Below are 18,236 nucleotides of genomic sequence, written 5' to 3'. Positions count from 1 at the left end.
ACAAGCTCCTTAGTTGTAGCCGTTATCCATTACTATAGCAGTAGAAATACCTGCTCAGTCTTAATTAATGTAGGGAGGGTGGGAATCAGCAACTGCTATACTATGGCCTCAATTAGTCAAGACCAACAAATTTCTCTCCAGTCTTGAGGAGAGGTATGGTGAAGTCAGATGCTCCTGCTTCATGAATAAGGAGCGTCTAACAAGTACCGCACGCCGTGGAAGAAATCTTACTCCAGTCAAGGAGTGGCGTAAGATTTGTGGCACCACAGCTCATCATCAATTTGATGAGCTATGGCGTCACACGTTTCCCCAAACCCCCACCCATTTTGGTAGAGCTTGGAGAAACTGGCGTAAACCTGGCAAAAAAGCAACGTTTTGGTGCAACTCAAGAGTTTCGCTAAAATTTTTTTAACTTTTCAAAGCTTTTACGCTTTTTCCCCAAAACCAGAAGAGCAAAAATAACGCTCAAAAGACTGACTATATGACCAGAAAAGTGATTTTACAACAGAAATTATAAGTCTTAAGTGTCTTCGCTAATTTTCAGCAGTTTTTCATTTGCAGATCCGTTCCAGAAAACTCACCCTCCCCCATTGGTTTGAAGAGACCAAACAGCAACAGACCCTAATGACTTCTTATGGGGTCAGCTGAGCTTCAGACAAACTACAACCAGAAATTAATGTGGGTGGGTGGAGGGGGACAAAAACCACACAACTCATAAATGTTATAAAACAAAAGTTTATTTTGCAATACTTTTATCAGAATGAATTGCATATCTTTGGTAAAAATAAACTTTATAAACATTTCCATTAACAGAGGTTAGCATACAAAAACTAAACATCTGTAAACTATTTTATGCTGAGGGAAGTTAATTCAGGGAAGGAGAAGGGAGGGGCATAAAAAAAAAAAAAAATCTGAGGAGGGGGTCAATTGGTTTTCTACTGGCAGTTATATCTATACAAACCTATACACTTTTTCCAACTAACCAAAAATAAAGGGTAAGATTAATTTAAACAAATATTTCACATTGATCAATGTATTCTGATACATTTCATTAAATAAATAATAGATACAATGACTTGGCAATCACAAAAAAATGTCTTTTTTTTTTCCTTGTATATCACTAAAAGGATGGCAACATAATACTCGTCATGTAAGCACTTTATTCAATCATAAATAAGGTCAGAAAATAATAATGGCACTGGCAGTTATTCTTAAAAAAAGAGTTCTTGGCTTTGTCACATAGCAACGGGCCCGCACGTATGGAGACGGTTTAGGGATAAGAGTAGAGACTTTTCTGCCGATACTAACCGATCAGAAGCCACGTTTTACACTTTTCCAGTGCAGATTAGTAAATGAAAGCTGAACTCTGACTACTAAGGACATAGCCATATCCGACTGTCCCGATACATGGGGCTCGTTAGGTGCGGCAGACAAATGCCACTTTACAATAGGTTTACGTTCCGTTGCAATTATCTTGGAGCAATTATGCAACTTTTAATAGTCCCTGCAGAATCAATTCCTTCAAAAAGCGTTTTTCTTTTTCTTTTTTTTTTTTTTAAATCAAAAAATAAAGTTATAATTATTGAGATAACTAATAAACGACCGTGGAATGATCCCCCTCCACGAGCGATCGACATCATCACTGTAGTTACACTATATACAGGAGCTCGAAACATTATCCAAAAAAAAAAAAAAAAATACAAAAGAAAGTACTGGAAGGCGCTGCAGATGTCCGCAACATCATGTCCTGAAGAAGGTCTGCGCCCATGTGGGATATATAGGTTTCCCGTTGGGGTTAGAAGGGACGTATTGGCACGTGGCCAGTATCTGCTGTATATACACTGTATATCTGGTTGGTTTTTTGTTTTCATTTTATAAGATTGGACAAGAAGTTATCCAGCTGCAAAGATCATAAAGTATCAAATGCCTGAAGGAAACCTAAAAACAAAGGCAAAATACCTGTGTGTGATAATCCTTAGGCCTCATTCAGACGTCCTTTTTTTTCAGCATTCATACCAATGACAGTCTATGGGCTTGTCCACATGTCTGAGTAGTCCATGCAAAATCACAGATGTCCGATGCTGATCCGAGTGGCATCTGATCGCTGTCAAATCTTTTCACGGACCCGTAGACTTGTATTACCGAATTTAATCAGACGCTCGGATCAACATTGGAAATGTCTCCATGATTTTGCACGGAGCACTCGGCCAGAGGAAAAACATGTGAACAGCCCCATAGACTATCATTGGTACAAGTGCTATCTATGAAAATAAATGGATTGCACTTGTATGTGAATGATGCCTTAATAGGAAAAATATATAGAACAGCACATACAACTGGGAAGCACAGAGTTCTGCGAATAAATCTTATGGATGAGTGTAAAATAGAAGGATGCCATACTGGAGACTATTCCTTGTGAAAGAAGCCCAACAGATACACGTCTACAGAGGACATAGTGGCCTACCCTGTATATAATAATTAGTGAAACGCTCACACCGCCTATGTCCCCCGACCACACTATACATGCACGCTCAACTTGGCCAAGTGTGCACAAGTTCACAGTAAACAGGGGAGTAAGGAGCTGCCGGCTCCCTGTCCTCAAAACAAATGATCAGCACCTGAAATCCAAAATGACAGATCCTTATTTAACCCCAAAAAAAGACAGAGGGTGACCTCCCCAAACATAATTAGACCATCAGCTGCTTAAAGGGAATCTGTCAGCAGGTGTTTGCTCCCCCATTTGAGAGCAGCCTGATGTAGGCAAAGAGACCCTGAATCCAACGATGTATCACTTAGTTTACTTTGTACAGCCGTTCTGCCACAATCTGAGTTTTTAGATTTAGCAATGCAAGCAGAGCTGAGGAAGCTAACCCCGCCCACACCAGGCTCTGTATACAATGTCTATAGACAGTGAGCTGCTTATCACAGGAGGGGGCGGAGTCTGACGATCCCCTGATAGTCTCAGCAATGTTAATCATCAGCTGATTGATCCTTCAGTCTTCAGTAAACAGCACCATACAGCTATGTGACAACTTCAGTTCAGTGTTTTAACCCCTACCTCATGCTGTCCCCAAATTACATCGCAAAATTCTGCTGACAGATTTCCTTTTAAAAGGTCATTTGCAAAAGTAATCCTATATCCACCTATAATGCAACAGTGTAACCTGAAGCGGAAGGAAACCTTCCAATGTAAGGTTTTGATTACTTTTTTTTTTCAGAAAATACATACATTTTTAGCTAACATTTTTATTTTTGCAATCAGATTGCATTAAATATTTTTCAGTTTGCCTTTTATACAACCTGTCAACTGGTGGCTGCAGAATGAATTAGGTGAAAATCCATGAGTGAGCTCATTCTGCTGGAAAGTTTGTAGCTGTTCTTTATCTATTTCTGAATTCCTTTGTATCAATTTATCACCAAAGACCACATCAATCAAAAAGAAAAGAGTACCTGAGAAAATAAATAGAGCTAAAAACTCAGTCAAAATGAGCTCACTGATTTATTCGCAGTTAACACATTTTTTTAATGAAAACCCATTGCAAAAATAATTTTTATGAGCATTTACGAAACAAAAGAAAAATTACCTGACATTGTACATATGCTTTTAATGAGTTAAAGGGGTATTCCCATCCCCAGGATTCTATCCCAATATGTAGTAGGTGTAATAATAATAACAATATTAGCAAATACCTCCAATTTGAAATTTAATATAGTTCTTCTGATTTACTTTGTAACTTACCCCATGTGCAGGGCATTGCAGTAGGTTGTGTCCATGGTTACGACCATATAGTGACAGTTGGTAATAGTTGTACCTAAGCTACTGCAATGCCCTGCACATGAGGTAACTGACATAGAAATGTAGTATAGTTCTTCTGGTTCGCTATGTCACTTACTCCATGTGCAGGGCATTGCAGTAGCTTAGGTACGACCATTAACAACCAATTGTCACTATATGAGTGGTCATATGGATACCTAACCTACTGCAATGCCCTGCACATGGGGTAAGCGACATAGTGAATCAGAAAAACTGTATTAAATTTCTAATTAGGAGGTATTTGCTATTATTACACCTACTACATATTGGGGATAGGATCTTGGAGATGAGAATACCCCTTTATGTTTTCCTACTGTCATAGAACTTGAATGGGGTTTGGTCGCTGTACTTCCATGACTGGCTAGGTTGAGTTCACAAGAAATAAACTATAGGAAAAAGGATAGTTGTTCAAAATTATGTTCTTATTTATATGTAAGACCCTGTTTTGGGGAGTATGAAGGAAAAACACATTTAGCATTTGTACAGAAGACCAGCGAAACAACAGAAGAATATAAATGTGCTGTTCTCTCATCAGTACAGTTGCCCCAATCATCCAACGACTTACAGCAAGAGGAATATGTACTTGCTTTTAACAGTTATGGTCCTTCCATTTCAGTATTCGGTAAGCTCCCCCTATTGGTGACGGCAGGTAAACAGAATATTCTAATGCTGCTGTATGGCTTGTGAGGACCAAGCAAGTCCAACCACTCTAAAAAGACATTATATAAAATTAATCATCATATTGGACCCCAATTCATGGTGTTAAATAGGAGGAAATTGCTTAAGATGTGAAAAATTCTTCTCATGTAAAAACTATTCCAATCATTGTCAATACACGAATAATTACATATTGTATATGTATAGTGACGGGAGCTCAGTTTTTCATTATGCAGAGCAGAATACTTGCATAGGCTGTTAAATGAGAATATTTTTGCTGCCTACAGTCACCATTAGAAGGAGCATAGGCTAGACTCACATTCACATAGTGCTATGACGGATCCTGGAGGGATCCAATTATAGTCCATAGGGTACATCTGGTGTCCTGTCAGACAATGGATCTTGCATTGGATTCATTAAACGCAAAAATGCAAAAGCAAATGTGAACAGCGTCCTAGAAGCCCACTGCAATATTGTTAATAGACTGCATTCAAAACAGCGTACAGCAAGCTCCCTCTAGTGGTGACCTTTTTATCTAGGGTAATTTTTTTATCTTGTAAGATGGATATTTGTTGAATGGAGCTTGTAAAAACAAGAACTTCTGCAATAGAATATTTGTTAAAATTTGCAGCCGTACTTGAGATACTAACGCTTTTCTTTTGTTTTACAACTCATTGCCTAGGAGACCGACCACCGCTGCTTTCTAGCTTGTAGGCACTGCTCTGAAGCAAGCCAGGATTAGGAAGTAACAGACTGTTCCCGCCATCTTTATTAGCTTCAAAGCAGCGGTTACATGCTCTACAGAAAAGAGCTTGTGAGCGCTGTATATGTTCTGCTGTCCAGCAGTGGTGGTCGGTCTCCAAGACAATGAGCTGAAAACACTGTTATGGTCTGAAAACGAGCAGAAAATTGCAAAATTGCTTAGATTTACAAGCACTATTCGACAATAGCCAGTTATGCAGATGCAAATACCCTTTAAGCGCTCATCAAGTATTTCCGAGTTGTAAAACTAATTAAAAATTAATATTTGTCTTGCAATTTTGTTTTTCTGCTGCTTTTTTTTTTTTTTTTTTTTCCTTTGCAAGCCTGTTTAGAAAAGGGACCATGAATGACTATATACACATCTAATGGGTAGTGAAATAAAGACTAAATGCACAGAATAGAGCCTCACTTACTATATACACGTATGCGTGAGTAAAGGAAGCACCCAAAACAGAGCAGCCATTAATACACAGATTATCAGCGTCATGAATGTACATAATGTTATTCTATATGGGGCTTACGCTAGAATATACAGTCTATGGTAAAGTGTCACTTTCACATGGCATCATGCAGGCAAATGACGAGACAGGAGAAATGGATCTCAACAAAAAACGTCAAGAATTGAAATGTTGGAAGCATCTTGTACTTAATATTTTAGAGGCTTACTTACAATTGCAACCTACAGAATCAGATTCCCAGTGGTATATTAAAGACATCCTACAATTTCCAAAGTTTAACTAGGTAATGTAGGATGGCTTATGAAAACCCAATTAGTGGAAGTAAGCAGGGACATAAAAAGATAAATAAATTTGGCTTTACCAGCCCATGGTTACGTACACATTTGGCTAGTCTAGTTTCTTAAAAGTTGCTGACAAGTATTCGGATACTAATGACCTATTGTTAGAATAGGTGATCAATATCGGATCGGTGGTGGACCGACACCCAGCAGCCCCACGATCGGCTGTTATCAGGTTCTGGGGAGGCTAGATGTACACCGAGTTGGTGGTGGTGTCCTTAGAGGGGTATTCCCACCTCCAAAATCATATCCCAATATGTAGTAGGTGCAATAATAATAATAATAATGTAGCATAGTTCTTCTGATTCGCTATGTCGCTTACCCCATGTGCAGGGCAGTGCAGTAGCTTAGGTATCCATGCGTACAACCACTCATATAGTGACAGCTAGCTGTCAGTGGTCATAACCATGTATACCTAAGCTACTGCACATGGGGTAAGCGACATAGTTAATCAGAAGAACTACAATACTACATTTCTAATTGGAGGTATTTCATAATATTATTATTAGTGCACCTACTATATATCGGGATAAGATCTTGGAGATGAGAATACACCTTTAACTTCCCTAATAGCAGAAGTTGACATGTCAGATCCTTTGTTCTCACAGGGGATAACTTGCTATCAGGGGTGTCTGGTGGCGGCTTATTCCTCTCCCCTTATTACCACCACATGTTAACATAGAGGGAACTGGAGGAATAGCTGTCACAAAATGAGTGTTCAGAGTCTCTTATTTCCTTAGGAGGCAAGAGGCACTGCTGATGTCTTAACCGCTGCCTGGCAGGTAAAATATACCTGTCCCATTAATTCTAATAGGTAGCTTTGCACGAGACCTGTCAAGTGGCCGTGGATACAACGCTCATCGATGTAAAAGTGAACGGCTCTTGAAAACCCTTTTAAAAGCATTTTTTCAGGGTCCGATGTTCAGTAGCACATCGCTCCCCTGCCCTCTGACTTCCTGCCTGCTGGGAAGCAGTGCACTCCTGATGATTGACAATCAGTCTGGGCCACCAGCATGGCTGAGTCACTGGCCCGAACTGTGGGTACGTTTGCCTCTACAGCATTGGAGGAGTGCAGCGACACCAAAACTGACCGGATCTAACGATATTGCCAGCTTCAGAGCAGCACTTACAAGCTTTATAGCAAGAAGCTTGAAAACACAAGGAAACCGGTCACCGCTGAAAGATCGTAGTGGTGGCCGGTAACCTTGGCAATGAGCTGTAAACTATAGAAATTATAAATTTCGAAAACCGAGAGGATTTTTAATGAGCGGTAAACTGCAAAGTTGCTAAATTTATTTTACAAGCACTTTGAGGTTACAACCTCCCATAAAATAGTCATGGCAGCAGGAAGTGTGTGCGACTCGCTCTTCTGGTTTCTTTTGAACGTAGATGACAGGAGGGAGCAAAATTATTTCTACAATTTCCTAATTGGCACTTTGGAAGACTGTCTTAGTGGTTTTGATTTCTGAGCATCTGTAAAAAATAAAAAAAAAAATAAATAAAAAAAAAAGATGTCATCCTGGTGAAAAAAATATTCTATGACAATCAGCCACGGTATGCACGTGCCCGGAGACATACGTACGATCTTGTGAGATGAAGACACTGGGGTTTTACCCATCTATATACAGAACTTACAAAAATAAAGCCACTACAAAATGATTGTTACAAAAACCACAATAAACCTATATCAAAGCCTTTAACTGTACACATAATGCTATGGTTACCGCTGCGAAGCAAAATTCATCAGTGTCTATACAGCTCGGTTATAGGATTCATGCACAATGACTGGTATAACAAAAGAACAGATTAAAGCCCAACTCCACTTCTCATTTCCAAGCATATAAGATTTCCTGCCCCTCTACCAGTCTCCTTTTTGAAGATGCACAATTTCCTTCCGCCATCGTCTTGTGCTTCATGCACTAAGCTGCAATGCAAAGCATTAGCGGAGCAAACTTCCTGCGACCACTTCTGGAAATGTCGCCACATATAAAGCGTAAAAGGTGCTATTAACTATTATGTATGCTGTCTCTGCAGTGGAGTTAAGCTTTAACTCTGTTTCGGAGACAGAATTAATGGGATGAACACATACACACAGACCGGCATGGCCGGAGTAAGTACACGGAAGGATGGGTATAGTAGTACAACTTCTAAAGATTCAAGGGACCATTTCATTATAGCAGAGAACATCCTCATTGGGTCACAAAAGTTAGAAGACTTTTGGTCTTTAAACCCACGTGAAAAGCGGAAGAAAGGGGAAGTTTTTGCTTTACATACATTACTTGTTTTGCATTATGCATCAACTCTACATATAAATAGTTGGCAAAAATTATCACTAATACTGAAATGTTTTATCACTTGGTTGCACAGTGGCCAAAAATAAAAAGCAGATACAGCAGTCAGTGTTGCGCCAGCAGCCTCTCGGTGAAGTTTATGTTGCAATTTGAGAAATAGTCTGTGATCATCACTACTTTTTCTTAAAGGAAAAAAAAAAAAGGGAATAGCTTATTTTATCTTTTCTTTTTTTTTTTGCAGGGAGTTTGCATGTCATGCATTTCTGGTATAACAGAAAAAAATAAATCTAAGGCAGTAATCTTGGGGTAAAATAAGTGAAGAAAAAATTTTAAAATCATAATACAAAAAAAAAAAAAAAAAAAAAAAAAATCAACCTTGCAGATAAAATACAAATTAAGCCTCACGTCTCTTATGGCTTTGATCTCCTGAAGAAAAAAAAATAAAATAAAATGAAGAATATTGCCACACTTTGAGTGGATGAAGGCAAGCGAAAAGAAGCCCCCAAAAAATAACCAGGTAAAGCAAAAGAAAAAAATGGGACTGGCAGGATGACTATTTTCTATGCTTTTGTGACTGGGCTTTTGCAGTTTTTAAAAGGGAATCCAGACAAGTGCGGATCCCGGCCAGATGGAGCAGAGAGCCGGCCGCCTCTTTCAGCTCGTCGTCAATATCTTGGCATGCTTCCTTTCGGAGCTTCTTGCCGTGCAAATCTTTGTCTGAGGAATTCACGCAGGGTTGGGAAGCATAACCGCTGTCACCAAGAGCATCTTCTTCATAGTCAATATCAGTTTCGTCCTCGCTGTGAAACCCCTCGCTGCCATCACTTCCCGCCCGACTGTTCTTTGGGATGAACTCATAGACCTCATCCACCGACGACAAGGAAGACACACTGGATCGTGAGTCACATCGCTGAGAGTCGGTGCCGCTCGCACTGTAGTTGTGATCCTCCTTGGGATCGATATTGATGACAGTGGAATCGTTTTCTTGAAGAGTCAGAGAAGTACAATGCTTGAATGCGCTGGTGTAATTGCGTTTCTTAGGTAGCACCACCTTGAGGGGCTGAGGTTTCTGGTCTAAAGAAAATAAGATCAAACAAGGTCAACTGAAGCAAAGACTCAAATTTACAGATAATTAACAATTTTAAAATCTTAAGTCATTAAGCCTCAAGTCATTACACATAGGACTGCCCAATAATTTTTTTTTCTCAAAGTAACTTACAGAATTTTTGAAACTTAAAGAGGTTGTCTACTACTTTTACATTGATGGCCTATTCTTAGGTTAGGTGATCAAAGTTTTAATCGGCCAGGGTCCGTACGTTTCACATACGACTCCAGAGCTTTCTTGGCCTATGCCGTAAATGTATACAGAAATATGCAAGTATTAAGCCAGCCTGAACTTAAGCAATATCACATGCATAAGTGGCAGGTATTGTGCCACAGTACTACTCATCCTCCACCTCACCTCCTAATACAGAAGTGAGTAGACCTAGATTACCCCTTTAACATAACAATTATATCTTTCCTAGTATGGGCAAAAAAAAAAGTGACACTAAAATGTAAAAACTATAAGAATCACAGGGACTACAATACTTTCCAAAGTTAGGAATTGCATGGCTACCATGGTTCTCTGCAGTCCAGTTTACATGGGACGATGCACCACTGAGGACGATAATCTTTTGAGCTGTACAAAAGATGGATGTGCAACTCTAGTAACAAGGTCCCTTTAAATACTATAGATAAAATTGATATATAACTTGAACAAAACATTAAACAAAACAAAGAAAGCAACAAAAAAGAAAAAAGTAATTCTTACAATCCAAAGGTTCCTGCTTGATAGAGCCATTTAAGAGCATCATTGCAGTGGCAGCATCAATATCAGAATCTGCAAGAAATAAAGAAGAGCTTTAGAAGCCAGAAAGTGCTGAGCACACCATATACACTCACTAGTAAACATCGTTGAACCACATTTTTTTATTTTTAATTTTTTTTAAAAAATACAACAAAGAACTGGACCAAGTTCAAAGAAGAGCTAGCAGGATGGTGAGCGAACTGCAAACTATGTCCTACAAGGAACGGTTAAAGGATTTTCAGCTGAGTTTTGTAGTACCAGCAAAGTCTATGAGAAACCAGAATTTTGTGTTCACACATCTTTGTTTTTTAGTGCGTATTTTGTGCCTTGGTTGGGTTTTGGGAAAATAGAGGATGTCACTTCTTTCAGCGTTTTTTTCACCCATACGAAGTAATGGGTGGTGAAAAAAAACGCTGTGTTTCTGATGGCAAAATAGAATGGGTTGTTTTTTTTCACAGAACTTTATGTACATGCATAAATAGAGACAGGACAGTAAGGCTATGTGCCCACGTTGCATTTATGAAGCAGAAAATTTCTGCTGCATAAATGCAAGTCCTCTCCCGGAAAAACGCATGCGGAATTCCGCACGCGTTTATCGCGCATTTTTTGCGCGTTTATCACGCGTTTTCCACATGCGGAATTGCCTTGCGTTTTTTATGCATTGGACTAAGGCAATTCCGCTTGCGGAAACGCAAAATTAAATGACATGCTGCGGATTTTTGAACGCGGCATAAACGCTGCGGAAAAATCCGCAGCATGTGCATAGAAGTTGCGGAATCCCATTGGGGACCATGGGGTGCGGATTACCATGCGTTTTTCAAGCGTTTACGCTGCGGAAATTCCGCAGCATATACGCTTGAAAAATGCTACGTGGGCACACAGCCTAAAAAAAATAAAAAACGCACAAAAAAATGCAGCAAAACCTGCGTTTTAGACACAGCTAATTTCCTGCCAGAGATCAGTTTTGCTGCAGATTTGTGACGTAAAAAAAAAAAAAACAACATGTGTGAACATAGCCTAAAAGGAGACTTAATAGCTGACTACAAACATCTGAAAGGATGTCACAGTGGAGAGGGATCATCCTTATTCTCATTTGCACATGGAAACACGAGAAGCAATGGAATGAAACTGAAAGGGAGAAGATACAGATTAGAAATTAGAAAAAAAGTTTTGACAGTGAGGCGATCAATGAGTGGAACAGGCGGCCACGAGAGGTGGTGTGGTCTCCTTCAATGGAAGTCTTCATACAGAGGCTGGACAGACATGTCTGAGATGGTTTAGTGAATCCTGCATTGAGCAGGGGGTTGGACACGACGACCCTGGACGTCCCTTCCAACTCGAACATTCTATGGTTCTATGGTTCCACTTAAATATAGGAGGCTAGCCTTTTCCAGTAGCAGGCCGATTACTGAGCCCCAAGTTAAAGGAAGCCATTCCTGGTGACTGAGTACCTTTAATGTGCTTTAAAAAGGGATATTTCCATCTTGTACATTTATGGCATATTCACAGGATCTGCTATAAAACGTATGGAAGATGCTGGTCCCATATCTTTCTGGAGAATGGGACCCGGATGTGCTGTCAGTGGAGACATGCATGACATTCCCATGAACATGTATAGTTATTCCAACACCACGAATACCTTGCCACGGACAGCACGCATCAGGGCCCCGTTCTTTAGGTAGATGTGGGTCTCAGTGGTGGCACCAGCAACCAATTAACGTAAGAGAGGTAGTATGTACAAAATGGAATAACCCTTTAATAGGAAATTGGTTTTGTTTTTTGGCAAAGGAGTTGTCAAATTGTGTTTGATACGCCGATGAGCCCCATCCTAATTAGCCTCTAGCTGGATGGATTCATCTTTTAAGGTTTATAATTTGACATAAAATAACTTTGTGTCTAAGGACATTTTAGACTTGCCACATGGCCCTATGAAACATTTTACAAAACCAATCTCAAAATTACAAAGTTGTTATGGCAACTACATCATGGACAAGAGCTCTGCAGTACGATGAGGTTCTCCGCTGCTCTCAGACAGAAGATAATGGTGAATTTATAGCAGAGGATTACATGAGGCGGTAAGTACAGCACCTTACCCCTGCCCGTCTGAATCTAACATTATCAGATTTTTATGTTAAATTTATGTTTTTTATATCACTATCTAGTGTATATTGAAAACAAAAACCTTGCAATTTTCACACAGTCCATTATGCCTAATATTAGACTCCTACTACCTGCATATCACATGTGCATTAGCAGCAATGGACTGACCCCAACCCTACTGAATTGTATGGAAGTGTTTAATAATCATACACAAAGATCACTGTGAAAGGAGGGGGAGGAGGTGAGCTGTGATAGGTTTTATCATGAATGGTGGATCCTCTGTTATCTCTGTATATAGAGGTGTTGTCAGTCATTGTAGAGGAGGAAGAGGTGAGCTGTGAACACCAATTTTGAAAGGTGGATCCTCTGTTATCTACTGTATATAGAGGTGTAATGAGTCAGTCAGTCATTTTACAGGAGGTGTAGTGGGTGAGCAGTTCTCCTCTGTATATAAGAGGTGTTATCAGTCATTGTACAGGAGGGGAGGAGGTGATCTGTGATATCACCTATTGTAGATGGTGGATCCTGTGGCATCTAATGTACAGTATCCAGAGATGTCTGATAACGAGACTGCTGAAAACTCTTCTGTACAGAACAGCATGTGCGAGTCTATTATAAAACCTAGTGTGAAAAATGCAAAATTTCCAATTTCATGATTTAGTACTTATGAATGTGTCCTGTAATATACACTTGCAGGTAACATACACAAGGTCAAGGATACTTGGGAGCTAAAAAAATAAAAGGTAATATTATTCACATGTCAAGAGTGAAAATTTAGGTTTACAAAAAGGACAGCTCAAACTTCAAAGAATAAGGAATTCGGACATCATGGGAAATGACAAAGAGCAGAGAGCCCCTAACAAGCATCCACTTTTGGTTTAGTGGGATCAGCTCGTCCATGTGTTACATCGTCCATAACTTTTATTTGATTACCAGCCTATAAAAGCCCTCCCTTGACCCATCCTCTCTGACTAGCTATCGCCCCATATCACTTCTCCCCTATGCCTCAAAACTACTGGAACAACACGTCCATTCTGAACTCTCCTCCCACCTCTCCACCTGCTCCCTCTTCGACCGCCTACAATCTGGTTTCCGACCGTACCATTCTACTGAAACTGCACTGACTAAAGTCACCAACGACCTAGTAACTGCCAAATCTAAGCGACACTACTCCGTCCTCCTCCTCCTCCTCCTAGACCTGTCATCTGCCTTCGACACAGTGGACCATTCCCTCTTACTACAAACTCTCATCTCTCGGCATCACAGACTTGGCCCTATCCTGGATCTCCTCATACCTAACAGACAGGACATTCAGTGTCTCCCACTCACGCACCACCTCCTCATCTCGCCCCCCATCTGTTGGGGTCCCCCAAGGTTCAGTCCTAGGACCCCTGCTCTTCTCCATCTACACCTTAGGCCTGGGGCAGCTCATAGAGTCTCATGGCTTTCATTATCACCTCTATGCTGATGACACACAGATCTACCTCTCTGAACCTGGTATCACCTCCTTACTAACCAGAATCCCACAATGTCTGTCCGCCATTTCATCCTTCTTCTCTGATAGATTTCTAAAACTTAACATGGACAAAACAGAATTCATCTTTCCGCCATCCCATTCACCCCTCCAACTGACCTATCTATCAATGTCGATGGCTGTCCACTATCCCCAGTCCCCCAAGCTCGCTGCCTTGGAGTAACCCTGGACTCTGAACTCTCCTTCAAACCACATATCCAAGCCCTTTCCACTTCCTGCCGACTCAAACTCAAAAATATCTCCCGGATTTGCACATTCCTCAACCATGAATCTGCAAAAACACTAGTGCATGCCCTCATCATCTCCCGCCTTGACTACTGCAACCTCCTGCTCTGTGGCCTCCCTTCTACCACTCTTGCACCCCTCCAATCTATCCTAAACTCTGCTGCCCGACTAATCCACCTGTCCCCCCGCTATTCCCCGGCCTCTCCTCTCTGTCAATCCCTTCACTGGCTCCCCACTGCTCAGAGACTCCAGTTCTAAACCCTAACCATAAAATACATAGCCATCCACAACCTGTCTCCTCCATATATCTCTGACCTAGTCTCCCACTACATACCCACACGCAACCTCCGATCCTCACAAGATCTCCTTCTCTACTCCCCTCTTATCTCCTCCTCCCACAATTGCATACAAGACACATCAGACTCTTGTCGATCGTGGAAACCTTCAAAAGGAGCCTGAAGACCCACCTCTTCCGACAAGCCTACAACCTGCAGTAACCACCGCTGCATGACCAGCTGTACCCTCACCTAATGTATCCTCACCCATCCCCAATAGATTGTGAGCCCTCGCGGGCAGGGTCCTCGCTCCTCCTGTACCAGTCGCTGTCACATTGTGTTCAAGATTATTGTACTTGTTTTTGCTATGAATACCCCTTTTCACATGTAAAGCGCCATGGAATAAATGGTGCTATAACAATAAATAATAATAATAATAATAATAATAATACCAAATCTTTCTGGCAGTGGTCACTGGAAGTACTAGGGAGGCGCAATGTTCAGCTGTTCGCTACCTGATAACCGGGCTGCTTTCATTAGGAAAAGACATACAATCCCTTTAAGGCTGGCAATATTTCTAACATTTAACAAGGATGGGAATGTGTAAATAAAGCAATAAACTAGACGTACCTTTCACAGATTGCCCCCGAGTCTGTTTTGTTGCAGACGATAAACAAAGAGGTGACGCACTGAAAGAAAATAGTAAATTAGAATACTTGCAATATTACAAAATGATCACACACACAGACAATCTGATGTCAATAGATTTTCCTGTAAAAGGTGGGATCTAATCTAATGCTTTTAAGGATTATGAGTGCTTGCAGTCAGAGTAACTAATTTTGTTTTTATTTTTTATTTTTTTATAATTTTGTCTAGCATGGAAAGTTATAAGATTTGCCAGTCCCTTTATTAGCAAATTTGTATTCATTCCTGTAAAAAAAAAATATGTTTGCAAGCAGCTTCCAAACCTCTGCTTTTACCGCAGCCTATTTGCCAGCCTTCAGCTGCATTGATATCACATCATACTCATGTGAAGTACAGATGATGGCAGTGATGGGTCAGCTCCTGTGTCACTAACTCTGGGGAGAAGTTGCTGCAGGTTATGGTTCTGTTAAGCTCAACTCTCAGAGGATGAGACAGCAGCTGACCCATCACTGCCATCAGCTGTACTCCAAAATGAGAACGTTCTGATATCAATGCAGCTGAAGGTAGGCAAATAGATTGGAGAAAAGCCAGGATTTGGAAACCATTTGCATGCAATTTTACACAGCAATAAATCCCCTAATAAAAGTGATTTGCAAAGCTTCCCATGCATAACAAAATTATTATTTTTTTTTAAAAAGTGAAAGTTTAGTTCGTGTTTAACTGATATTCATATTTACTATAAATCTTCAGACTACACACAGGACAATGGAGGCACCCAGGTCAGAGATGGTATTGTTTTAATCAAAAACTGGTTTCAGCTAAAGTGCAGCTTGTGAAATAGTTTCTCACTTCTATACATATCAGATTGTAATGTCCATCAAGCTTTTAGGGAGCTGGACTAAGTGTGGTTACTTCAAAAGAGAAGAGCAAATTGAGAGGTTACTTCTGGTGCAGAAGAGAAGTATAGAGGATGGACCTGGAATGTTAAGAAGTTGAACCTCAACTTCAAAACGCACAGCGTCTTCAGAGGGCAGCAAGATAAGTATTTCACTTATGACAAGTACCGTATATTCCGGCGTATAAGACGACTTTTGAAGACTGAAAAATCTTCTGTCTAGTCTGGGGTCGTCTTATACGCCGGTAATGCTTTTGAACTTTCAGAAATTGACATGCGGGGATACTCTGGGGGTGTTAATAAGCTGCCGTGGCCGTATCCCTGCCATGTCGGAGTTAATATAAGGTGGAGGGAGTTAAAATACGGCGGCGGTAGGTCCAGACAGTCAGCGCTTCTGTGCTGAAACTGACACATCGCTGCGTATTCCCAGCTCCGGACACAGCGCAGGGCTTCTGTGCCGACAGCTTTCACTTGTCACAGAAGCGCTGCGCTGTGTCCGGAGCAGGGAAGTTCGCATCGCTTCTGTGACAATATATGAAAAGCCGGCAATTCAGCAGCGGCATAAGCCGGCACCCGACAATTTAGAATAGAAAGAATAGAGCATCACACATAGATTAGATAGATGGAAACATGTCAGTCACATATATATGAAGTACAGTGACAGTGCTGCTTACTGTACTTGTCATTTAGTGTAAAGGATTTATTAAAACAAATAATAGTGTTTTCATGCACCGTCTCTTTAAAAAAGCCGGCCGGCAATTCAGCATCTGTACCCGACAATTTATAACAGACAGAATAGAGCTTCACACATAGATTAGATAGATAGAAACAGGTCAGTCACATATATATGAAGTACAGTGATAGTGTTGGTTACTGTACTTGTCATCTAGTGTTAAAATAACGGATTTATTTAAAAAAAAAATTGGCGTGGGGTTCCCCTTAATTTTAGTCTCTAGCGGAGGTTAAGCAGACAGCTGGGGCAGATGTTTGAAGCCTGGGAAGGGGGTAATACCCACGGAGCTTCCCAGGCTACTAATATCAGCCCCCAGCTGAATACCTAGCCTTTACTAGCTATTAAAATGGGGGACCCCCCAAAAAAATGACGTGGGGTCCCCCCTAATTTAATAGCTAGCAAAGGCTAGGCAGACAGCTGGGGGCTGATATTAATAGCCCAGGAAGGAAGCCATGAATATTGGCCCCCTCCCAGGCTAGAAACACCAGCCGTCAGCCGCCCCAGAAATGGCGCATTCATAGGATGCGCCAATTCTGGCACTTAGCCTCGCTCTTCCACGCTGCCCTGGTGCGGTGGCAGGGGGTAATAGGGCTGGGGTTGATGTCAGCTTATAATGCCAGCTGACATCAAGCCCAGGTTAGTAATGGAGAGGCGTCTATAAGACACCCCCATTACTAACCCCATAGTCAAAGTTAAAAAAAACACAAACACCCAGAATAAAGTCCTTTAATTGAAATAAAGACACAATTCTTTATTGTTCTAAATTAAACCATACTTACCATCACGCCCATTCCAGCTGAAGCCAACGATCTCCTGCAATAAAAGAAAAATAATAAAGCAACCTCATCCTTACCTTTCCATGGTTCCCACGACAGCTCCAGCTCTGCTACATCGAGATGACAGGCTGGACCGCAGCAGAACGCTGCCATCCAGCCTGTCATCCCGCAGACACTGAGAAGAGCAGGCATGCTTGCGCTCCTCAGTGTCTCGCTGTGACGGCATCCAGATGAGCCGACAATGAACTCAGCTCACCTCCTGGACGCCCGTCACTGACAGCGTGGGAAACTTCTACTGCGCATGCGGGGAGCAGGAGAATTTTCCCACGCTGTCAGTGACGTGCATGAGGTGAGCCGAGTTCATTGGACATGACCTCGGCTCATCTTTATGCCGTCACAGTCAGACACTGAGGAGTGGAAGCATGCCTGCGCTTCTCAGTGTCTGCGGGATGACAGGCTGGATGGCAGCGTTCTGCTGCGGTCCAGCCTGTCATCTCGATGTAGCAGAGCTGGACCGGTCCTGGGAACCATGGAAAGGTAAGGATGAGGTTGCTTTATTATTTTACTTTTATTGCAGGAGATCGTTGGCTTCAGCTGGAATGGGTGTGACGGTAAGTATGGTTTAATTTAGAACAATAAAGGATTGTGTCTTTATTTCAATTAAAGGACTTTATTCTGGGTGTTGTGTTTTTTTTAATTACTTTACTAGAAATTCATGGTGGTCATGTCTAATATTGGCGTGACCCCATGAATTTCGGGCTTAGGGCCAGCTGATAATGCCAAGCTGGCCCTAACCCCTTTATTACCCAGTGAGCCACCGCATCAGGGCCCTGGATGAGTTGGGTACAGCGCCAGAAGATGGCGCTTCTATGAACGCGCCATTT

At 41.3% G+C, this 18,236-nt stretch overlaps 1 protein-coding gene across 3 annotated transcripts in view; it reads right to left on the bottom strand.

The window, feature by feature from the left end:
• Positions 1 to 719: 719 nt before the first annotated feature.
• FOXN2 (forkhead box N2) overlaps positions 720 to 18,236 on the bottom strand; it is a 52,841-nt gene continuing 35,324 nt past the window's right edge. For all 3 annotated transcript variants that reach the window (XM_073672087.1, XM_073672088.1, XM_073672086.1), the window contains 3 exons: positions 14,934 to 14,992; positions 10,134 to 10,202; positions 720 to 9,394 (listed from right to left, as the gene is read on the bottom strand). In XM_073672087.1, coding sequence (XP_073528188.1) covers positions 8,874 to 9,394; positions 10,134 to 10,202; positions 14,934 to 14,992 — 649 coding nt within the window. In that variant the 3' untranslated portion in view covers positions 720 to 8,873. The remainder of the gene's footprint in view (positions 9,395 to 10,133; positions 10,203 to 14,933; positions 14,993 to 18,236) is intronic.

This window comes from Phyllobates terribilis, unplaced genomic scaffold (genome assembly GCF_046119375.1).
Source record: "Phyllobates terribilis strain yellow unplaced genomic scaffold, ASM4611937v1 Scaffold_3__8_contigs__length_932513732, whole genome shotgun sequence".
In the NCBI taxonomy this organism is placed as follows: Eukaryota; Metazoa; Chordata; class Amphibia; order Anura; family Dendrobatidae; genus Phyllobates; species Phyllobates terribilis.
The sequence above is the reverse complement of the archived record's forward strand: the minus strand, read 5'-3'. Positions and strand labels throughout refer to the sequence as shown.